Source organism: Coloeus monedula (genome assembly GCF_965178545.1).
Source record: "Coloeus monedula genome assembly, chromosome: 1".
NCBI classification, from domain to species: domain Eukaryota; kingdom Metazoa; phylum Chordata; class Aves; order Passeriformes; family Corvidae; genus Coloeus; species Coloeus monedula.
The window spans coordinates 34,045,202-34,071,273 of NC_138781.1; the positions used below are offsets into that span (position 1 = coordinate 34,045,202).

At 35.7% G+C, this 26,072-nt stretch overlaps 1 protein-coding gene across 1 annotated transcript in view; it reads right to left on the reverse strand.

The window, feature by feature from the left end:
* The window catches only part of SKAP2 (src kinase associated phosphoprotein 2), a 119,852-nt gene that overhangs the window by 78,414 nt on the left and 15,366 nt on the right, over window positions 1-26,072 (reverse strand). Inside the window, exon 4 of the mRNA XM_082285594.1 lies at window positions 18,094-18,198. Coding sequence (XP_082141720.1) covers window positions 18,094-18,198 — 105 coding nt within the window. The remainder of the gene's footprint in view (window positions 1-18,093; window positions 18,199-26,072) is intronic.

A 26,072-nucleotide genomic window follows, 5' to 3' on the forward strand; every position in this document is an offset into this window, starting at 1 on the left:
TCCCATATTTCAGAATTATAATGGCAAAATGCCTACATCAGAATCTTAAACTCAAGCATTAATCAACAAAATGAAAGACTAATTTTATAAGAAAAATGTAATAAAACTCATTTTAAGAAGTTTTCCCTTCATTATTTTTTCCCTTAAAGGAACCAATTCTCTCCTAATGGTAATTATGCTGCTTTGGAGTAATGATAATACTCAGGCAGCTCAGTTTTAGGCTGCTGTTTTTAAAGTGAAGCCAAATCACTTCACTCACTTGCAAGTTGAAGAGTAACTTTTATAAACTTTTCTACCAGTTTATATAAGCTATCTGTGATCTTTCAGATAGAAAGCATTGTACTGTTGCCTCCAAAGTGTACTGTACTACTTTTGGTATAGTCTATATACCAGCCTTTAAATTGCACCACCACCTTTTTCATTAAAAAAAAAAAAAAAAGAAAGAAAGAAAAAAAACCCTTCAAATGAGCCAGGAAGGGGAAACTCACAGTTTTAGTGTCTCTATCAGCAGTTTAATGCACTTCTGTAATTCCTGAGGAGGGGGAGATGGTGTTGGGGTCCTAAACCTAAATGATTTTTCTGGTATTGAAAAATCAGAGCAGGTTATGCTATTTTTAAACAGTTAAAGGAACACCTACATTTTCATATTAAAATAATATTATTAAAACTAAGACGTTAGACAAAATTACAAACACCTCTTGTACTTCAGAAGGCAGCATCAGTCTAAACCCAACCAAAGGGTCTTTTTACCATTTACAATAACACTCAAGGCCATGGAAGTTGTATACACATTAGGATGACATCTCTTAATAAATGATGTGGTTCTGAGGACAGGGGGGAAAAAGTTTACCTTATGTCCCCTTAATATCCATTTCAAATTGTCAAAAACTTCAGAAAGCTGGAACGTGTGAGACATAACGAAGAGATCTTACCATGTAAGCAGGAGCTAGAAAAAGCAGAACTAGTCCTGGCTCTTAACCAGACTCCTTTCACAATCTTGGGCAAGCCACAGCTACTTTGCCTCCACTGTTCCTCTTCATAACAGAGAAATAGTATTCACATCTTTCTAGAAATGCTGTGAAATGTTGTTGGTTACATTATGCTTGTCTCCAAAAGAAGTATTTACAGGGAAAAACGTTTCATTTTCAGGCCTGCTGTGCCACTGGTTTTGCCCTGCTGCACCCACACACTTTTTCAAAGTAATGTAAGCAGTTGGAGGGACAGAGAGAGAAGAGGCGGAGGGAAGGTCCCAGCATGTGTAAGACTGGGATGTCACATATGTACAGATTAATGCATTTCAGAAAACCACACACTTACTTCTGTGACTGATATACCTCAAATTGACAGAGGAAAAGTGAGGAAAACACCATGAAAGAGTATCCTTATGGTAAGATGACTCTGATTATCTAAATGAAATGGTTTTCCAAAAGAAACATTTTTTTATTCTAATAATGTTGCCTTCTTCTTTCTTCCTTTTTAAACATAAAATCATGTCCGGTGAAAATGCTGTTTTATAATACATACTAATAGCTCATTGAAAATGAAGGGAGTTCCACCAACCCAAGTCAAAATTTTCTATTTGGATATGCACTTTTTCAACTCTCACTGTCACTCAAAATGCAATGGAGCAACTGTAAAAATTGAGTTATTTTAGATTAAGGATTTAACTTTTGATACTCTACATCTTTCCCCACATAAAGAACACGTGTATCCTGAAGTGATGAACAAGTAGCACATCAAAAGAATGCTGACTATTAAAGCCTGAATATAGTAATATGGAAATAATAATAAGGAAGTGGCATTGCACAAAGTAATACTGTTGTATTCCTAACCACTTGGGTGTTTTCTTAGTTGACAGTTATATTTCTAGTAAAGGAAGAAGAGATTTCTGTGGACTTCAACAGCCACAAGAGATTTAATTCCACTTCCTGTTGCACACCTTCTGCACAGCCTAGGTCCTCCACCAGTATAATTGCACATCTGTTTCCAACTTGTTCTCCCACTTTTTGGTCTTATCCTGATTAGGTTTTCTGGAGTGTGAAATTATTCAAATTCATACATACAGCAGAGGATTCTAAAACTGCCTTGATCCAATCAAAGTAAGATGACACATGCAAAATACATTACCTCATTTACTGGCACTTAGCCAATTTTCATTCAGCTTCAGTTTGTCCATAAACTGAACTCCCAAAAGCAGCCAATCAATCTATGATTACCAACAAGACTATATCAAAATAGAAGTCTAGTCATGATAAGGTTCATTTTTATATTGTTTCCCACAAAAGTGTTTGCATCTATAACATGCTAATGCACACTCAGATTTCCTCACATAAACTTGAAATCCTCTAAAAATAACATACTTTGACAATAAATTCTCAAAAACACCTGACAAAATGGTGCCAGAGATCACCATACAGAGAGTCAGTGAGACAAGCACTAAAGGCCAAGATTCTTGAATCAACTTTTCATTAATTATACCATTATGTGTCTTATATCACTACCAAAGCCCATTTCTGTGCAAGATCAGAGGTATAATGAACAAATAAAATTACTAATTGCTGTTCTATTTGTTCTAATTTCATTAGCATCATTTTACTCAACAGTACATAGACTATAAAACATACTGACAAAAGAATTTACCTCTGGATATGCAAGGGAAATACAACACACAAGTTCAAATAACTTGGTTCAAAATATTTACAAATCACTGGTATATTACTTAGAACAATTTGAATAGATGAAGAAACTAACATGAAAAAGCCATCAGAGCTAGACAATTGACTCTCAGTCACAAAGAATTCATTAATAATTCCACGAGGATCATTAATGTAATTATCAAACCAAAAGGACAAATTATGGCCACATCTATACAACAGCAGGAACCAGAATACATAGTTATGATGTAAACACACTTTTCCTTATAATAATGTTACCTTACAATAGCACTGCTCTGTTTTGATTGTTAAAAGGCAAGGGAAACCCATCAACAACCTAAACCACTCCAGTTCTGAATGAAACAATTTTTTTCTCAGTTTTAAGGTGACTTTCATCTGTTTAAGCTTGTTCGGTTTCATACGCGTGACTTTCAGGTTTTTTAAACATTTTGACTCAACAGACCTGCTTTTTGTACAATATTTTCACCTTCTTGGTTTCTATTTGTAAATTTTATTCTTTAAAGGCTATTCTTAATTTAAAAACTGGATCATCCCTAACTGCACATAGGGTGAAAAAATTCTCTATCTGACATTCCTAATCACAGAACATGGGAAAGGAGAAGTCAGTTGAAAAAAAGACTGACCTAGAGATTTAATAAAGGCTCAGACACTCAAGGCCCTTTCCAAAATACAGCAAGCAGCTATTTGGTATCAACACTATGTTATGAATCGCTGCACCTCATTATCAATCCTCGAAAAGGAAAACAAACCTCCCTCAAAACGTCTGCTTCCGAAGGACAAAGGCAATTAACAGGGGCAGGTGGAAAAAAAAATAAATTAAAAAAACCCAACAGTGACAGTGTATTAGAGTGACTAGGGAATTTAAAGATGCCATATGCATTAGGTTATATTTCCTAAATTAAGGCTTAAAGGCAACAAGAACTGTAGATTCCTCAGACCTGTTCAAAGTTGAATTTATCCCAGGTTGAAAACATCCTGGAAGCACAACAAAGCTGGATTAATTTCTCTTCTCAACATACACATTTGTAAAGGTAGAAACCCTTGTAAACTCTATCTTAAAAAAGGTAATAAAATGTTGCTAATATAAACATGGTAGTGTCTTAGTTATGGCAGTCTACCCAAAAATAGACATAGCCATGCTGCCTTCAGCCTTCATACCATTCAGTGTTCTGCACATCTTAAAACACTCCTTATTTCTACCCTTCTTGAGTTACAAAAGCAAACCACAATAATAAAATATTCTTTATATGTATTATGGCTATGTTCACACACAAGTCAGTCACCCAATATCTCAATGACTGTTAATGAAACTGAAAGCCTAATTAGCAAGATGAGGGAAATAACCCCAGCGTTCTGGCCCACCTCCAGTATGAATAATTGCTTCTACCTATGCAAAATCCCCCCTGTCATTTCAATTAGGTAAAATATTCCTCACATCCTGCTCTTAAATTGCTGAGTATTGTTTATAGTGCTATTGTAAGAGCTGCTGCATTCTACCCTGGGTACACTTGCATTTTGATAGTAATAATGTGGCAATTCCTACTTTTAGCTACTTCATTCAAAAAAAAATCCTAGTTTTGCAAAAGGCTGTCTGCTATCAGAAGAAAAACCCCAACCAACTAAAAAAAACCCCCAAGACTAATTTATTGTGCATATATTAATGACAGAAGTATAAAATCGGTGTAGAACACAGGCAACACGTTAAGGGATATTGAGGTATAAAAATAAGTCTATCAGGCATAAGCATCTCTTTGGCAGTTCAGCAGCATAACAAGCAGCCATCTTATCACACCATCACAACTTTGAAGGTCTCAGAAAGCCAAAGCTAACAACTCTCACAAATGACTGTGAAATCCTACCAGTACATTAAAATACCCTTCTAAAAGCTCATATATATACACACCAATTTAACAAGGAAGAGAATGAAGTCAGTCATCAACCAGCCCTTCCAGGGCCTCCAAAACCACAGTTGCACAGAGATACAACTACACTTCGCTTCCTGCTCGGAAGTGTGCACACCCTGAATACCTGTTCCCCAAAACAGTCACCAATTCACTCCAATGCTTCCATTGTGCCTCACTCCATAATCTTCAAAATTCTCCAAAAACCCTAAAATTTGGATTACGATTTGTTTTAAATTGTTCATCTGACTAAAAAAAATCCTAACTGAAGAAGAATTTAGAAGTTTTGTAGGTTTAATTAATGTTGATTTAAAGAGCGACACCTGAGGCTTATTATTTCTTCACCATATCAGAGTGTTTTCTTGCTGTCCTCTTTTGGGTCTGAACTGCCACTGAAATGATTATTAATAAGTAAACTCCAGAATGCTTACATTAGCTCATGGTCCTTTTATTGTTCTCTCCTCCTTTATACTGCCCTATCCCTTAAAAGATACAGTTTTAATTTACTATAAAATCCACTTAGAAAAGTACTCACTGGCTTGAGTTTTGAAAGTTAAGAGATATGTTTTATTTAGGAAAACATGCAAGCAAATATCTGCAGAAATTCACATTAACACTAACTGTACATACTATTTCACAGAACATTTCAGTAACCACATCAACAATTTATTGTTATTTATTGTTATGGCAGTACGGAAACTTCCACAATAAAATAGAGACCAGGAGTGAAAAGAGCTGTAAAACCATAAAAAAAAAAGTTTGCTTTTCTCTTGTCCTGGCCTCCGAGGACTGTAAATCTTAGGCTTTCTTTTTCCTAAATTGTCTTCTTTCAAGGATTACCAGTGTAATAAATACCTTTGCCTTCTACTGACTAGACACATTTTCTCCTGTAGACTCACTTCCTGTGGGAAACGTTACATCCAAAACTACACACACAGTATTAGAATTGCAATCGCTGCTGCAATTCTGTTCGCGTATTAAAAAAAGCACTAAGAATAGAGCAGCTTTCACTTTATCATTATCTTCTGTAAAAGGAATATCACTCTTGCATGGGAAACAGCAATATACATATAAAAAATTATTTCAAAATACAGTAGAAAATAATTTCCATTAAGTACACCTGCTGGGGAAAAAGCTGCACACACCAATGATTAAGCGTAAGTGTGCATCTGTCCTTTAAATATGCATAGCAGTAATAGATTAAATGCAGTTCAAATCATGACCAGTCTTGCTGCATGTACAAATCTGCACCAGGCAGTGCTAAATTAAAAAGCACCTCTGATAAGTTCACAAAAGATAAAGAAAAAATTGGTTGTAAACTCCTCTGCATTGCAAAGATCTCTTTTGTCTGTCAATCAACAGAAAAGTATTATTCCACCATCACAAAAGGCAAACCTTTGGAGTCAGTATAGGTCTGTGTGTTGTGCAAATGTGCAGTTGCTAAGAAGCAAATATGCTTCTCCTCTAATCAAATAGCCCAGCTCAGCAATGCTGCTGGCTTGGGGCAAGAAGCAAATTCCACCAGCCACAAACTTAGAAACAGTCTTGAATTATTTGTTGCTGACCGCTGGCTGAACCCTGTCCTGATGAGCACCATCACCATTAGCCACTTCTCAGTGTATTCCATCAACCAATGGCAATAGCAGCATGCTACAGCTCAGGCTGCAAGGAATTGATCAAACAGGGTAATGAGACTATTTCTTCATGGAGGTTATTTTAAATGAATATAAATATTTTCTTTCTACATAATTTGCCACAAAAGGTCACTGAACTCCCTGCGATTCTAAAGAAAAATGCTGTGGTATCCCCTTTATATATTTGAGTTAGGATATAGCCAACAAACAATTCTGGGCATTTTTGATGATCGTGTAAATCTTAATGAGGTGGCATCCCAGACAATTGATTAGCAGCAACGTTCTATCTTCACATTTAGTTACGAACAAAAATAAGATTTGATGCTATTTTCGAAAATCATGATATACCCATGCCCTTAAAATCTTTCATGAGAGAATATATTCTGTGAGACTAAAGACTTACACTTTTGCTATTAACAATAGATCATGCATATTTAGCTATGCTTGCCTTACTTTGATATTATAGCCTTTTCTATAGATTCTTTCAACTGAACTCATATGTTAAAAATACCCACTTTGTGTCTGAGTTGAGTTACTGAGGAGACGTGCATTCAGACACCCTGTCTGTCGTAGTAGTTTTCTTTAAAAAACTCCTATAAAGAGACACCAAGAGATACTTGAAATTTAATTCAAAGCAACTGCTACAAAAATCCCATCAAGGCCCTCCTTGTCCCACACAAGATTTTTAATCCTATCATTTCCAGTACTGGACAATTTCTGCAATGCTGGGAAAACATGTAAATATTGATTCAAATACCAGTGTAATAGCATTTTATTAACAAAAGCATTATAATAGGATAGTACTAAGACTATGATAAAGAAATAGTGCTTATTATTTTCTACTTTTAAGGATAATAATCTAAATATATTTAAATAGCCAACCAAACATAGTTGTTCATGCTTGAGAATTTCCAAGGTTACCTTGAATAATTTTAAGTAAATACTTTCAACACAAAAGAAAATTTTTATTTACACCCAGGGATGAGTATAATTCATTCATCTGAGACACAGCACTTGAAAATGCAGGTTAAAATACAAATCTAAAAAAAATATATAAAGGAATTTAATTAGTTCACCTTGAACTCACATTAATAGGAGTTCACTTACATAATAATAGAACAGGCTTCGGATTTTTTTTTAAATTCACATACAATACTCAAAACTTTTTTTTTTTTTTATTAACAACACAGAATAAAAATGTGTTATCTGAAATTCTGTTCCTTTTATGTGGTTTGGATCCTCAGTTCCTCAAGCTTTTTTTCTCCTCTAACTGAATGTCTCTGACCAGTAGAGGAAATAATTTTTTTTTTTTTAAATAAACTAGTAAGAATATTAATAATAATTACCAAAATAGTGTAGGTCAACAGGATTTTCCTCCCACTTCCCACCCCTATTAAAATACTATTTCCAGAGCATTCCTTTCTAACTCTTTATCAATACCATCATTATATGTTGTATGGCAGTGAAGTGCATCTAAGGTTTGAAGAGAATAAAGCAACTCAGATGTGTTTGTTCTATTGAGCCACCATTGCTACATTTTTAAATCTTTTTTTTTAAGAAAAGTTGACAGCAAAAATAAAACTGTAGTCCTGCGAGAAAAAAGTAGAGCTTTGTTGGCTATTTATTCCAAAACATAAAGCTTGTTATATCTCTTACACAGACCCTACCAATTCTTACCGTTCATTCATAATGTCTTTTAAAAGTCAGTTTCCAAAAATAAAAAGGAAAAATTCTACATTAATGTTGAAGATGTTTAAAAATCTGTGAGAGGACATGAAGCTAGGACTATTCAAAACATACAAAATCCTGAGAAACTGTTTTCAACATAGATTAAAGAAACCAATTTATATATAAATCCTATTTTTTCCTCAAAGCAATGTTAATATGTTAAGTCCTAAATTCCATTTAAAAACAGAAAAAGTGATCCCTTACAGAACCAATGAAAAACAACATTCATTTGGGGGCAGGAAGAAATCAGCACCCACTCACAAAAGACTTCTCAACAACGGACTAACATTTGACAAACATCAGTGGAAACAGCAAAGAAGCCAATACAACTTCCAGTGCCAAGGAGCCAGATGGCACTGCTGGAAAAATTATATCTACAGACTGGCAGCTTGATCCCATGATTATTGCCCAGGGGAGGAGGAAGAGGAAAACAAGAGGTATTTCAGTGTGATGGAGTAAATCAATTATCACCAGCTCACTACAGCATTTTCACATTATTTTTATACCACACTCTAAATATCGCTCAAGTGAATGAGAGCACTGGAAGATTACAGCAATCTGAGGCAGAAAAAAAGGTGTGCCATACATTAAAAAACCTATATGTACTTAAATGTACCTCTGTCAACTCCATTACGCAGTCCATATTTCCAAATGAAATTTGCAGATATATTGTCGTTAACAAGTAAAAACAAGGTTTTTGTTTTTCTGGTTTTACTTTTGACCTGAAATTCCAAATGTTATCTACAAAGATTACAGACAAAAACATCTCTGCACTTCCCAATACGACTACTTTCTTCAGTGTATTTTCAACTCTTAACATGCAGTTATGTTACACATACCATTCTGCTAAAATACTTCAAAAATATTTGACCAAACAAGTTTGTGGTAGTCTCACCATATTTCTGATAAAATACAGTATTAAAGCTAGCTTCCGAAGAAGCTGTTAGAGAAAAATCAGCCCACTCCTACTAAAGGAAAGCAGATCTAGAAAACAAAAAGACAAGTTTTTCCCCGACTACCTTCATATGCATATATATTCAAATTACTAAACACAGAATAGACAGAATTATAAGAATGTGTTAGACTCTCCCTGTGAAAACAGGCAAGGTTAATATTTCTTTTAATTGGAACTCAATGACAACACTTGCCTTAACTTCTTTTCCAAGAAACTTTAATAATAAGGCCCATTTCCTGTACCCATCCTTGCAAAAGAACACATCCTATTACCTACCAAAAAGACTTGGACCACCTTCCTTTCACTTGTCTCCAACCCATTTTCATCTTATTGCACTGCCACGCACACAGCCTAAATATCCTTCTGCTTCCATTCATATTATTTCAACGCTAATCCTTTTCCCTTACATCTTCAGTGTAAAGCAGTGATGCACAAGTGCAGATATGTGAAGCACATAATAAACTAATTGCACCTTTGAATACGTATTGTGAGTATTTACACCTCACCCATGTCCAAGCTGTGAAAGCCCCATCCCTAGAGTGTTCAAGGCCAGGCTGAATGGGGCTTTAAGAACCTGGTCTAATGGAAGATGTTCCTGCCCATGCCAGGGGAGTTAGAACTAGATGATTTTTAAGGTCCCTTCCATCTCAAACCATTCTATGATTCTGTGGTGCAGAGAAATACAAAATTTGACTGCTGAGTAACAAGCAAAAGTTGTTTTATATGAAGTACAGGCTATCTCTGAAAAGGTATTATCAGGCCCTGATGTACCTTGCATTAAGGAACACATGTCCACGTAGGCAGAGTAAATATACAGGAGGACAGGAAAGTCTCATTTAGAGCAGAAGAGGTTTTCCTCCATTATGTAGTGTAGGTTCATTCATAATTCCTTGCCCAAAAGGGGCTCAAAACTATTTCTGACTACCAGCAGTAGAGAGGACAAGACCAGGATACTCACAGGATGTTACCCATCATTATAGTTATAATGGTGAATAGGCTGTGCATGGTATTAGTTAAGAAACTGTAGGAGTAACTTTAGTTTGGAGAAAATATGGCATTCAGCAGTTTTAGTCTGCTACTCTACTCTTAAATCCTACTGCTGTAAGTAATCCAAGTAAACATCTATGAAAAATTACTGAGGAAAGTATCAAACTAATACTGCCTAGTGACACATGTCCAAAGAAGCATGGCTCCTGCTGAAAAATTTTAAGCAGTGAACAATTATCTGCAACATCTTCTTGAGAAGGCCAGTAGTGAGCTTGTCCATTCAGTGGATACCATAAAAATTTCATCTAATATATGGGAGTTTTTTTGCAAAACAATTCAATAAACCTTTTCATGACATAAGTTTTTACTTTTCCACTCAAGTTTAATCTCAAAATTCACAAATATTAATCCACTTCAACCTTGCTTTTATTTGAAAGGAAACAAACCCAAATCCACTAAAATTAATGCCTGGACTACATGATGCCAGATAGAAAACAGGCCTGTTTTGTTCTTGCTTAAGATCTACAGATTCACTTTGCACCTCTACAGAAAGTACTAATCAGTTAATACACAAAAACAGGAACATGGGAAAACTCTTTTTCTGTTCATTAGGATTGATACACACTTCATGCATGTAATAAATTAAATATGGGCACAAATTCTTAATCGTCAATTCAGAGAAAGAAATGCCTATGCCACACTTAGCTTGTACTTACACTGCAAGGCTATACTCTTTTTTGCCAGTAGGTTTCTATATCCAGGGACCTCTAAAGCCTCATCCTTGAGACAAAACATGAATTATCACACAGAGCATTGTTTTAAATAGTTCTGATCTAGTCTAAAACAAAGAAAACACTATGGATATGTAGAGCTTTTTCTCCCCAAGAAGTTTGTGACTACTACATAGCATATGTTGAAGACAGACCCGTTTTTCTGTCATACATGGTAGATTTCAGGAAGGAAGAGATGCCTCTTGCCTTGAATGCCAAGCAGCATCAATCTGTCAGACTTGCTCTCCTCTGGCACCACAAGGATACCCACCTCAGGGTGCCACTGGAGTAGTGTGAAGCCGTGCTATCATCTACGACTGATGCATCTTTTTGGTTCTAGGAGGAAGGGAGTAAGGAGCAGAATGGAAGCTGCCTTGCCACTACTGCTTGGCAGGAAGAAAGAGGAATTACAGGGAAATCAGAAGGCAGAAATTCACTTAGTCGAGATAAAGCACCAATAAGGTCCTAAAATCATAATTAACTGCCTCCAAAACATACTTGAAAAGCTTATCACATATCCAAGAGGCAGAAGGAAAACTTCTCCTCTTCCTTTTCATATCAGCTATTTGTAATCTGTAAGAACCAAACTAGAAGAACATCACGCCAACAAGCAATATAATGTAAATAGAAAAATCCATTCACCTCAACTTTCTGGGCTTTTTTTTTTTAACCATAATATTATTATATATCTTGAATAAAATTATGATCTAATATGAAAAAGAAATTGATTAAGCAGGTCCTTACTTAGTTTTTATTGTGGATATTGTCATATGTAGTGGAGAAGTGTACACGGCTGTTTTGTTATTGTTCAGTCACTGAAGCAACATAGATGAAATAAAACGAGCAACAAACCATGTCATCTCTCCCATGGGAGAAAGGTAAATGTTAAAAGAACACAGGGGTTTATTGTTTGATAGGAAGTTTTTCATCATGATAATTAGAAGTTCAAACATTTTAGTATCATCCATTTGTACACACTGTTAACCTACACAATGCCATTTTTAACTTTATGGTTTACTTTATTAGGGCCAAAATTTCACTTAACACTTCTGCTTCCTATCAGAAATTACTCCCTTATGTTCTGTACAAATGCTTTAAATCAAATTTAAATCAAATTTAATTAGCTTTGCATATTTCAGATGCACTTTTTTTTTAAACTTCTTGCTTCTCCATCTAGTCATTGCTGCTATAGGCACTGCTATGGATCCAACAAACAAACCAGTAAGCAACCAAGCAGTTCAGTTGTTTGTTTCTTTCATAAGGTTTCAAAAGCAACTACATGTGGAAAGTTATAAAGACTCTATTCAGTCTTCAAAAATATTCATTACAGAAGGAAAAAAAATAGGAAATACACAATTGCCATGTCTTTTATGGACAAAAGAGAGTCAAATGTCAACAGATTGACAGAGTTTAGTATATGTATTCTCTCCTAGCAGAGTGCAAAACTGGGACAAGTTGTCCAAGGGACAGTGCAATTGCACCAGTAGAGATTTTTAGGCAAGGTGAGGCAGGTGCCCACCAAGAAACATCTCAGGCAGACTATGGGTGACACATTGATTTCACTCTTAAGGCCTCTCCTATTCAACAAGGAGTTGATCTTTACAGCTTTTGACTATTCCAACAAAGTCAGCACCCTCTTCTCATGTGTCAAACAAACAGGTTTGCATCCGGGAATTTATGCTCATATGGCTGGTCCCAACATGCGCCAATATCCTTATAAACAGACTCTTTTAAAAAATGCTTCATATTTTAAGTTCCTCCTCAGTATGTTTTACTTTCACTGTGTTCCATCAGCTTGTAAAAGATTGTATTCTGGGTGACATCTAAAGTGCCCATAAGTGACTCAGCCTAAATTTGTAGCGATGCATCCTTCTTCTGACAACCTAAGCATACTACATTAGGAATTTTAGACTTCAGTCTTCCTGCTTAAGACTGCATTGCTAATTACAATTTTTTAGACTTTTGAAAGCAACATTTCTAATCATCATATTACCTTCTCAGCCAGAAATGCAGAATCATAATCCCCTTCGCAATTCTGACAAGAACTAGCACCCCCTCAAAATAAAGCTAGCATGCCAAAGTCCAGTCTTTACACATTTTCCAGATGATGGGCTACTGCCCTCCTGCAACTTCCTAGTAAGAGCATAGAGTAGAGGCCAGCTTTTCTCACTGAAGATCAGGTATCCAAGTAAACCTAGATCTTGCTTCTCCTCAATTATGACCTGTAATATTCAATCTTGAATACTAAAAGATATATAAGGACTAATAAAATACCTTGTTTTCTGCCTTCAATGAGATCTACCTATGAGAAAAACAAGACAAAGAAGTTTCTCTCTCCCTTGAATGGCTGTCATGCACTTAAGTTTGCACCTCTCGCTCCAATACTGAAAGGAAATAACTAATCTCCTACAATAACTCAGGCAAACTTACAATGCTGTCATCCCCAAGACAACCAAACATCCTCTCCATATACATGATTATGTTACTAGACTGGGGGGATAAGAAGGGCAAAAGGAGAAAGGATAGAAATTCCTAATCACATTTTCCATTCTCCAACCTTTGATACCTTAGTTGCTAGCAGTGCTTAACTGGCTCTGTGAGGAACACAGTTTTTGCTTTAATATAGTGCCTCAAAAATAAACTCAGTAGGAATGTAGTTGAAAAACGTGGGAAAACACTTGTGTGTATGCACAAAGACAAAACCTTACACTGAACTCTACCCCCTTCTTCAGTGACAGTATTCAAACAACTATGCTTAACAAATAGGAAAAACAAGGAGGAAAAAAAGCTTAAACAGTATTTGCATTTGAGACTAAAAACAAAAAGAAGCAGCATGCAAAATTCAGTCATGCAATTTTTCATTCTCACTTGATCAAACTGCAAAATGTGATGCTCATATTAAGTAAATACTATAGCTCATGTAAAATAGTTGACTCTAGACTGCAAAGACTTGTATAGAACTTCTCCAAAGCAACTACATGAAAACAAATCACTGAAGCCTGTTGCTTCATCCAAAAATTATAGCAAGAAAATCATGTTGCAGAAGCAATAAGTTTTGCGCATTTTCAAGACTGCACTTTGATGACAAACAGTTAAAGCACAACCCTTTCATTTACTCTGTTTCCTCAAAGATCTCCAAGTGCCCAGTTTTGCTTTCTCCAGCCCTACCTTCCTCCACTTCAACTATGGGGAAATTTAGTAAGAGATTCTCAGACTGTTTAAAAATTTTCTACTAAAAAGCGTATTTTACTCATAAACTATAGCCAAATAAGATAATCTGAAGAGCATTCAAGTCCTCAGACAGATTTTTAGTACTTCTTTCATCCTTACATTCTCAAGGCAACATTTCTAGATCTTCCATAGAAATGGTAATGATCTAAATTATTTCATCACACCATTCACTGTGATCTTTTAGATCCAGTAATTATCCAATTACATCCTCCCTGCAGAGCCAAACAGACATGTCTTCTTCAGAGGTCCACTTACAAAGTCAGAAAGTTTGGTCCTTTAATACTAGTGACATTTCTTACTATAGAATCAATTTACCATACTATAAACAAAACAAAACAAAACAACAAACAAACAAAACAAAACAAAAAAAAGAAGTTTAAAAAAATCCCTATGTATCATAAAAGAAGATTACAGTGTAATTAAACAGGAAAGCTTAAGCCTGCCACTGAACCAGTACTTAGTACCATCCTAGAAAACTTGAAAATTAAATGGAAAATATTAACTTTTTTTCCATTTAGTTCTCAACCAAAAGTAACTTTGTTTCCAACTTCAAAGAAAACCTTCGTATTTCAATTTTAAAGTATTTTGGTATGCTTTGGTTTGGTTTTTAACTGATCAAGACATATGTATTTCCCACTACATACATTCTTCAATACACAGATGGAAGGGGAGTAAGAAATTACAAAACATAACATTGTTATACAATGTACTATACAAAAACCTGTCATTTAAGTTGCAAGAAACCTAGTCATCAATAAGTGAAAAAATACCTCGCTCAAAAATCAATTATGTTGAGTCTTTTGTACAGAGAAGTAGTACACCTTTCAGGCAACTGGTATTAATGAGCAGACATGGCTATAGAATCTCCATCTGTTTTTCTGACAAAGCTGTGACTACTCCAGTCTCTCATTGAAATTCCATTAATCTGGTGCACCAAGGACCAATGCGAAAATCAAAACTCCATCTAACCCTTTATCAGCTCACAATAACCTACAAGTGAACTCTGCCTGTTAGCATACAGCAAGTTATGATTTTGCTATCAATCAGGCTGTTAGCCAATAAAAAAAAAAAAAATCAAGTTAAGACCAGAGTGCCTGGCTGTGCTGTTTTGTTTGGTCTGTCTTGTTTTTCAGTTTGTTATTTTATTTGGGGGTTTTGTTGTGTTTTATCCCTCTTCCAATTTCTGTAGGGTGTCTGGACATGTAAGCCCATGCATCATTCTCTTTCATTGTGATTTAATTGCTGCCAGCAATCAAGTCAAAGCATCACTGAAGTGTGCTTGAATTTCATTAGATGATATAACTTATGCTACTTTCCTACAGTACCTAATAAACCATAAAGAAACCAAAACACATATGGCTTGAGGGAATAACTGGAAAATTAGGTGGCCATTTGGGAACTGAGTGAACTTTTGAACCAGAGGAACAGAGAAAAAGAAATATTAAAAGGAAAGACAGACTTAGAATGCACACAGAGAGGTGGGGGTTTGACCTTTTCAGTACCTAGAAAATTACATTAGCATTATGAAAAATACATATCATGTTTAGAGTTTATAATCCATCAAAGTTTAGATACTTTGTTAGTGCCTACCATAAGGTAAAAGTCAAAAGGACAACATAACAATCAGATTTGACAAAAGGCCTTTAGGTGACCTGTGCTAATTTAGTTATCCCATACTTATTGTTAAATGGATTATCTCTCTTGTAATTAATACACCATTAGACAAAGGTCACACAAAAACTCCAGGATTTTACAATGACTGTAACGTACACATAATACACTAATTCTTTATCTGGTACCAAGCGTGTGCCTTCACAAATTATGTTTTGACAGTAATGCCGCAAAGTTAAATTGCGACACTTTCAGAAGTCATACAAACCTTGCAGCCTAACTCAAGTATACAAAGAGAAATGCCTTGGGGTTTTTTAGCAGAAAATATATGTAGAAGGTTTTACATAATAATAGGAATGGACTCAAACATAAATAAAAATCACTTCAATTTGGTTACCTACAGATAGGGCCCTCTGTTGATGCTGAGAGCCTTGATCCTACACAAATCAGGTTTTAGATCTGTACAGAGCCCTGCTGAACTGAACTGGTAATTATATAAGATCAAACATCTACCTTACAGACCCAGTTTCTTGAGAAGGATTTAAATATTGAACATTAACAGACTGCTAAAAAACTAAAATACAGTATTAAGCTTCAACAAACCCATTTATGCCTATTAGGACTGAAACAAATGGCACCTCTGGGGATCAATCCACCTCTTATAAGATTTTCCCAACATACATTTTCATACACAGGCTAGGTGGCTAGACTGGAATGATGAATTATATATGTTAAAATCAAAATGGTCTTAGAATGACACATTGGACATTCAAAGAGAAAAAGAGGAACACTGTTTACTCTAATAAATTATGTATTTACAGATCAGAGTTTACCACTTTCTCTCAAATTTTCCTCGTGCTACACTCCCACTAGGTAATTAAAGAGGATTTATTACAAAATACAGAAAGACCAGCAAGGTAAAAATACCTCAAATATAAAAGAATCACATCCTCTATATTTCTACCTAAACTGGTACGAATTAGTCAAGAGATTGTTGAGCAGCTAGTATACCTACTCTCGTAACTTCCAAAATGGCTAAAAATTCATCACCCATCTGTACAAACTCATATGGTATTTCACAGTCTTGCATCAGCATTCTTCAGCCATTCATTATTTAGGTTATGAATGTTATCACTTTTCTCTTGATTAACTGTTTTGAAACAATTCCATAATCATATCTCCTATTAAATAGTCATATAATTTTGTCACATACCCTTTATGCAATCAGTACCATGTTATTAAGTTACAATTAGAAATAATGATAAGATTATGTTTGTAAGCAAAAATAAACACATGGAAAGTTGCATTCATCTGTAGTTTTGAAAATTAGCTTGGGTTTTCTAAAAGCCATACTCAATCTGACTGATAATTACATTTCAACCAGAGAGCAAAAAGGCCTGGTTTTACTTTTTTTAATAGAAGGTCACACTGCCAACATGCAATAAGCTCAATATAAAAAAAAAGTGTGATTATTATTGTTATACATTTTACAGAGTTCTGGACATTAAAAAAAATGCATTATTCTGAATCAGTGGTTAGAAGGTTTATCACTTATGCATGTACTTGACTTATCCCTGTTCTGCAATAGACATAATTTTATACCTCATAAAAGCAATTTATGTTTCCAAAGGGAATAATCTGGATAATATAAAATGTGGAGTGCTACATTGCAGGAAGCATATTTTCATTCAGCAATTGTATTTCGAGATGGAGCTGCACAGTTTGATCATCATATCATGTCAGAAAACATCATTCACTAGTAAGTCTATCTAACTTCTAGTGCCACAAATTAATATACATCGTTAATTTATTTGTACATATACTTAATTTACTGCCATATATTATCCATAGAAGGTGTTTATATTATGTATACAATAGACTAATCTCAAAAATATGGACACTATGCTAAAGCAAGCTTGTTAACTGTTGAAATATTCAATTGTTCATGTCTTCAGAACAGCTGCATTTAGCATTAAGCTTAATGAATACAAAATAAAACAACATGGAAAACAGCTATGAAGTGTAGACTTTTTTTAAATGCAAACCCAAACTTAAAATTTATGTAACAAAAACATTGTACAGAAGACTGTCTTAATGGAAGGAAACACTGTAGGAATAATTAATTTAATATTTTATGAAGCTATTCTGCATGGAGTTTGCAGAAAAATATCAATCACATAAACTGTTTCATTATTTATTAGATAAATAATACAGTAAGCCATTAAGTAGCACAATAAAATTAAGCAAGAATCTGATAATGTTGAATTAACAAACAATTTGTTACTACAAATATTCACACTGGTTTAGCTACTGATCTATCTTTAAAAACATATGCATCTACAGAAGATGCTTTGTTATCAAAAAACATGAGTTTAGAAACACCGTGTAAATTCGAGACAGCTTCACTATGCTCTAGGACCACTAGAGAGAGCTCTTCAGTTCCTTTAAAGGTTCTTGCAAAGGTAAGAAAAGTGTCCAGCTGTGCTGCTTATCTGTTTATCTGTTTTCCAACACTAACATTCGCATCACGAGCATCAGACTACATCAGTTCATAGCAAACTGGCAAATCTAGTACATTCTAAGGTAAACAGTGTCACATACCATCTGAAGGTGCTTCATCCTCTTTATCAAATCGGTCAGATGCTATTGAGACGCTATCAGGAGGCGAAGAAAGAGAGTTCTCAGACTCTTCCTCATCTTCCAGCTCTGTAAAAGTCAATATACATTGCTAGTTAAATAGTTTATCACACAAACACACAGAATAAAAATAAGGAGGATATTAATTCCTATCTGGAGCTGAAAAAATCCTATTTCTCATGGACACTTGCAGGCTCCAGCACTGCTGTGAGCAATGCCGTTCTAGGGCTACCTTCTGACCCGATGCGTAAGTGCTGCTGGAGCGGTTTCCCTAAACGCTGTCATATAATGAACCTGCTCCCAGCACTGCACAGCTGGCAGCTTCTCACAAGGGGGGAAAGAAACACCACAGCAAAGAGGGGGGAAAGAGAAAACACTGGGAGAAGGAAAAAAGGAGAGTACCAGGCTCCGAAGTTCTGCCTGTCCTAGTGAGGGATGGAGCCGCAGCAACTTCCCTCCCAGGAAATGCCAAACTACTGTTGGCAGGAGTTTGTTGACCTCTGCCCACTTTCACTTTTCTTCACGGTAATTAGGCACTGCTTTGCAAATTGTGTGTGTATTCCTCCCATGAAACTAGAAGTGGAATTGCCGTCTGGCAGCACCTGGTATAACCTGTGGCTTAACGCAGGATTCTGTTAATGAATTTCTTGCCCAACTGAGAGCCCCGCTAAAACAGATACAAAACCTACATTATCAGCTAATCTAATGCACTCTGATCAGTGTCATGCATAAGCATGAAGGTCTGGGAAAGATATAGTGAAATCAATATTAGCCAAGGCTTTCACCTAATTAGGCAAAATTTAACTTCTTCCCGAAACTCAGTATATTTTCTCAGATATGTTTAACACATCTAGGCAAAGAAGAGGGGGAAAAATAACAAACTACATTGCTCCTAAAAAAAAACCCAAATAAAGTCTTGGTGAAGGAGAAAAAACTAAATATGGCAAAAATCACCAGACCAGAATCATAAAGTTGATGCTCCATTAGATCAAATGGTCCTCAAACTTCTTGAAAACCATGTAACATTAAATTGTTCAAGCACTGCCTTTTGGTATATACACACATAAAAAGCTTTCCAGAGACCTCCAAATATCCTTCTCTATTCATGTGTTTCCTTTTGGAGCACTGGATGGGAAGACTAATTTCTAAGAATCCAAAATAAACCCATGCATAGTGAAAATATTCTTCTCCACAGACACAGGAATTGATTTTATCAGTGGCATTGCCTAGCCATGGCTGAGTTTTACCCCCTCCCATTTAACAATGGAAATACACAGAAAATTCAGAGACTATGTCAAGAAAGCACCGTGGCTGTTTGTAAAGAACAGCAAGCTTTCTATGCAGTTAAAACAACAAAGCCTGATATTTGCTTCGCTGCAGTTCTTTTATATTCAAGGGTTGTCAAATACCAGCTAGGCTTTCCCTTCATTAATTTAGTATGCTTTTCTTGGGAAAGCTTCCTTCCAAGCTCCCATGCCATTTAACAACTGCTCTGAATCTGAACCTGACTCCAACCTATTTTTGACACAGCCATCTTCCAGTAGCATGCCAGTCATCGTGTTAATCTGATCAAAATATTTGCACTTCATCACACCTGTCAAACCAATCAAAAGTAAATTATTTCTCTCTAGAATTCACCTCTTCCTCCAAATAGAAGAACACAGAGCAGATAGCACATGAACAGAAAATATTAATGCCATATTTATAACCAGCATGATCATCTTTCACACTTACAGGACAGAGACCAGTTGCCTGTCTCTCTTTGCCTATATATCTATCTCTATTAGATGATACCCTCCGTATAAAAAGAGCAAACATGATATTCACAACCTATACAATGGCAAAAGTTGTTCCATTCTTTCCCTGTCCTCAACTTTTACTAGTACTAGAATGCATAGAATATATGTGTAGATGTAAGCCCTGGTTGTCAATCAAAAATGTCCTCTTATCAGCTATGCATAAACATGTTATCATTTAACCTTCATGAAAGTGCAAGCAATAATTTAAAATATTGGGCTGTATTTCTAGCAGAAAATAACTGCACAAACACCACATTCCAGCACATACAATTCATGGGCTGAATGGCAAACTTTAGTATATTTGAATGAGTAACACTTGTGGATAACAAGCAGGTGAGTACATATGTAGAAAGAACATCTCCAGAGGATGTTGTCCCACTCAGCAATACATAATCTCTTATTTAAGTTTGCATAGCTGCACTGTTACCTTGCTCTTCCACTAAGTCACCATACTACCATTTTCCAATCACACTTAGGATTTCAAATTCAGTAAACATTTGTGCTTTACTTTCATATAAAAGCCAGATGACCTAGGAACAAGGGACTTTTTAATACATGCATATTTAGGGCATACCATATACCTGTCCCAGATTGTCCTGGTTTTGGCTTGGATAGAGTTAATTTTTTTCACAGTAGCTGGTATCAGGCTACGTTTTGGATTTGTGCTAAAAACAGTGTTGATAAAACAGGCACGTTTCAGTTACTGCTGAGCAGTGCTTACAGAGTCAAGACCTTTTCTTCTTCTCACACCACCACACCAGTGAGTGGGCTGGGGGTGCACAAGAAGCTGGAAGGGGACACAGCTAGGACAGCTGACCCCAACTGACCAAGAGGATAGTCCATACCACATGATGCCACGCTCAGCATATAAAGCTGCGGGAAAAAGAAGGAAGTGGAGGACGTTTAGAGTGATGATGTTTGTCTTTCCAAGACACTGTTACTTGTGATGGAGTCCTGCTCTCCTGGAAATGGCTGAACACCTGCCTACCCATGGCAAGTGATGAATGAATTCCTTATGTTTTGCTTGTGTGTGCAGTTTTTGCTTTACCTATTATATCAACTTCTTATCAACCCATGAGTTTTCTCACTTTTGCCTTTCCGATTATCTCTTCTATCCCAGCGGGGGCAAATGAGCGAGGGACTATGTGGGCCTTAGTTGCCATCTGGCATGAAAACCATGACACAATTATATACGGTATTTGAAACAACAAAAACCATGGCAACACTGAATGTAGATTTATAATAAAACAAGTTTTTGGTTTATGTCTACAATATCCAAATTCAAAACGCTCTTAAAACAAAACAACCAAAAAAAGAAAAGTGTTGAGAGTGTTAAGAAGAAAGAAATTGTACTCAATGCTTTACAGTTATCAAAGTATTCTCTAGATATTAAATCCTAAATAAGGCTTGAAGACTTCCATGAAAAAAAAGCCCTCATAGAGAAAGACAATCAGAACAAATATATAAATCCTGTGTCATACAATACTACATTTAGGTAGCCACACTTTACATGAAAAATGTGGAGAATAGGTGGCAGACTCTGGATAGAGGTACAAGCAACCTGCACTCATGCAGGACTAGATTCAACAAAAAAATCCTCCATTTTTTATTTCAGAGTAAATAAAAATAGTAGCAAATAAATAAATTATAGTTTTCATAAATTTATATTATACACTGAAAAATACAATTCTTAAATCATCTAATTTGTACAGAAGAACTGTAGGCATTTCAATAGGAAAGCTGACTCATTGTGCTCTGGAGCTTTAACAAGCAACATTCCACACGTTTACGTACTGGCACAAAAGAAGGACTACTTCCTGGTATCAACCTTGGGGTTTTTGCCTCCTCGTTCTGTCAGCATTAAAAGGTATCTTATGTATGTTATTAATGTATAAAGACATTGCTCCTAACAGTTCACAGAGAGGCTTCCTGTTGATCCTATGCTGTCTCCTACATTCCCACTCAGGGTAATCTCTGCCCTTCCTCCACTTTACATGCTCCTCCATCCATGTGTTTCATTGAAGTTTATACTCCATCTACGGAGTAAAGAGCAGACAGAATTGCATTTGAAGCTCCACGTGTTACTCCTTGAACAGTCAGAGGAGTCAGTGTTGAGCAGCACAAACCACTATTCTCTTCAGGTGCCAAGTATCTAAAAATACACTCAAAGAGCATCAATAAATTAAAGAAAAGCATTCAACTTGCACTTATGTAATAGAAAACCGAACTACAAAGCAACAATGGGCATCAGGTAAATGTATCCAATACAATTTGCAGGCATAATTGAAAGCACTGCTGCCTAATCAAACATCTAAAAGCAAAGCATGCTCAAACAAAATGTCTATAGACTCATTAGTTGGCAGCCATTCCATTACAATCACACGTAATGTCAGTAGTGCCTTGAACCCATGCCAATGACAACAGCATAAATTTTGCATCTCATTTCTATGGTCATAAAATTAATGACCAGTTTAAAAATAATTCTTTGCAAAAGTTATTGCCTAAAGAAATGACATGAATATGTCCCTGTTATGCAGCCACAAGTATAATTATGGAGTTGATGCTCATTAATATAGTTTCTCGTTTCCCCAGAATAACATATGATCTATCTGGAAGTTGGGGAAAAAAATAGCTTAATTAAAGGTAGATATTTAACAGTCACAATAACAAAAATATGTACATGAACTGACCCTATTCTCCAGTTTCTGCAACTTAAACTAATCTCTTACAGGTTTGATAGCAGAATCAATATTTTATGATGTCTGTTAAAAAAAAAAAAAAACAAAACACGTCATTCCTTATTAAATGCTACCTTTTCCATTACAGCTTATTTATTGATTCAGGAAATAATGCATTCCAAAGGGTAAGTTTACCACATTAGGAATGGAGCATAAAACAAAATCTCGTCATTGTAACAAGGACTGTACTTCAGTTCCTACCCCCTGTTCTGAAGACTTCCATCAAATTTAGTTGGCACAAGCCCAGTATAATGAATAGGACCATATTACATTATAAGAATCCAGCTTTAAAAAAATCCAGACTTCTTTTTCCCCCAAGAATTCATTTTCTTCTGAAACAGTGAGATTATAATAATGAATTCCTAAGCATTAAAGATACTGCTTACATCACTTACTCTAAAAAAAGAGCAAGCAAGATGTTTCAGCCAATGCCTCTGAAAGAGACTTGCTAGCTCACATCCTCAGATAACTAAACACTTTCAATTTATTTCTAAAAATGTCTAGACAGAATGATGCATTAAAACTGCTCAAGTATAAGAGAAATAAAACAACTCACGAAAATAAAAAGACATGTAGGTCACATCACCCTGCTTCTTGCCATTTCAGAAGGTCCCAAGTCAGAGCACGTTGAAATCAGTTCCTTCTGTCCAATCTGTGCCACAGTAAGAACCCACCAAAACAGGACTGGATAAAGCTATCAAGCAGATCAAGCAAGATTCTCACTACACGTTTTTCATAAGAACTAGTAGGCAAAGCTGCTTTCAAGCTGGCAGGGGTATACTTTAGCCCCTTGAAAGGGGCATCTTATATTTTTAAGATGCTATTGACCCAATCCACCAGTCACCCTGCAAGACTGGATTCTTCTGACAACCAATTTTTCAATGCATGCTTTGACATGCAGTCTGCTCCTACACTCTCATTCCTGAAGGGCCTTCTAGGGTCCCCTATTAACATGATGATTTTTAATGGCTTGTTTCGTAAAGGTCAAGTAGAAACTCTTTAGCAGCTACTTCTTAAACAATACTGAAATAATTATTAAGTTTGCAAGCAAACACATTTCAAGCAAGCAAAGCAACTGCAACTTTTACTTTGAGTTGCCTCTCATTCTTAGGATGCATATCACGACAAGACCATTTTGTGCTGCACTGGTGGGTCTATCTCGTGTTAGTTGAAATTTCACTTGGCATGGACACTTCATAGATAACAGCTGCATGTACATGAAAGGGACAACACAGTGACCTGCCCACAGTGAAACCTCCCAGACTTCTGGGATAGAGTGATATTTAGCACACTTTTAATGCATTTGATGGTGTCTCCAGGAATACGTCATGATGATCCTCAAAGAACCGGGTAACAACTAAGCCATATCTTTCCCATTTACGGTCAAATACTAACGATGTATTTATGCTCTTGACTAAAAAGTTCAAGTGTGTTAAAATACAGAACTCGCATGCACATGTGGCTCTGGTGACCACAAGACACTGACTCCCTTTCTCAAGTCCAAAGAGACTCCAACTTGCTGCCATTTCCTGAAAAAGAGTGTACAGAGGGGAAAAAAAATAAAAAGGAAATATCACCTCTTTTCTAAAACAGAAAAGAAAAAAATGTAAAATACAAACCCTTTGCATATAGTGCTACTCTAACAGCTTGACTGTTTCCAGGAAGCAGAAGTCTCAAGCTCCAGACACACTCTGCTATGCCAAGAGCCAGAAGTATCTGAGTCATCTAAAGGTTTCCTACAGGTGCTCCCAATAATTACATAGTTAATAACACCAATGCTCTAGAGACATAGATTTACCCTCTATTATGCTACGGTGAAAAAAAAACCCAAAAATGGACCAGTTTTTATCAGAGTGAAAAATGCTAGTTAGAAAATGTCATGTCATACTTTTCTGCATAATTTAGTGCTGCAGATCAGATATGAGGTGCACTGAATGCTTTATGGGGAACTGGTTCTGCAAATTCCCATAGTATGACTCAATTTGGCTAGTACTTTTGGTGTCTCACTTTCAACATTGAGCCAAAATATTTTGCAAAAAGTGATTAAAAATACATATTTTACTAAAATAAATGCATAGAACAGATGGCACGTGAACTTCAAACACAAATACAGTTTCTAGAGCTTAGAGTGCTTCTGCCAACTTTAGCACTATTTTTAGCATAAATTGAAAACAAGGTTCTTTTAACTAAACATTTTGGCAGTCACAGTATTGATTCAATTAATCTCAAAACAGAGAAATGCCAAAAACTGTATTAAGTCAGAATCTTTGACAAAGTTCAGACTTTTATACCCTTAGTGGAATATTAGTCTTACAAAAAATGAATCCATTTTTTATGCAAATTACCTTCATTTTCAAGTTTCTTCCCAATTCTAAGATATAGAACAGGTTGCTGAGTGTGACTACAGCTTTGCAGTTTTGCTTAAACTGCTTAGATCAAGAGTCAAATATTTCAAATTAAAAGAAAAAAAGGCAGCAGTGTCTAAGAGAAAGATATTTCTACACAGTTCTTCAATTTAAGAATAAAATAGATACAATAAATGTCTAATAACTTAAAAAAATAAAATTGGCTGAAAGATCAGTGGATTGGCTATAAATATAACTGTACATTTTTGGTCATATGAACAACATGGACTTTCCTTACCCATAAATCAACAACACACTTAACTGTAAAAGTTAGTGTTAAATCAGGTAACACGTCTCACACGTGAATTAAATATTTTCCCATACAATTATTTTTGTGCCTTTCACTTGCATGTATACCCACTTCTCCTAAAAATCTTCTTTTTTTTTCAACCTATATAGATACAAAAGATGCTTTTGTCAGCATATTTACTGACCTGACAGACAACATCAGAAGGCTTCTTTCTAGGAGGATTCAAGAAATTCCTCAAATTCATCAATCTGGTTGCAAAGAAGTATTTATGCACTTTCTGAGAGAGATGCACATGGGTGATTATAGTTTTAAGGAGCCTGGTTCTATTTGTATGCATGCTCTTTAATTATTTTTTATTATTATTCTTTCAAACGTCCTTGTTTTATCCTTATGGAAGGTAGGATTCTGTATGCTATTGGCCAAAGTCCATGAAACAAGAGTTTACAAATAGCTTAATCATACCAGCTAGTCACTACGTGCAAAGTCAGTGGAACTTCAAGAACATTCAGTGATGGAAGGCAGTGGATGAAAGTATGTGCTCCACACATACTTGTGGAACAACTCACAGGCTGAAAGAACCACTGTTTGAGAGATCAGAGTCAAGTATCATTATGTCCTACAGGAACATACGAATTTTGAAAGTGTCAGTCCACTTCTTCCAGCCTCCAAAAATACTTCTGGAGGCCTCTGAAGTATGACAGGTCACAACTTACAAGATTCTTGAAAACAGCTGATGTAGTATAACTACTAT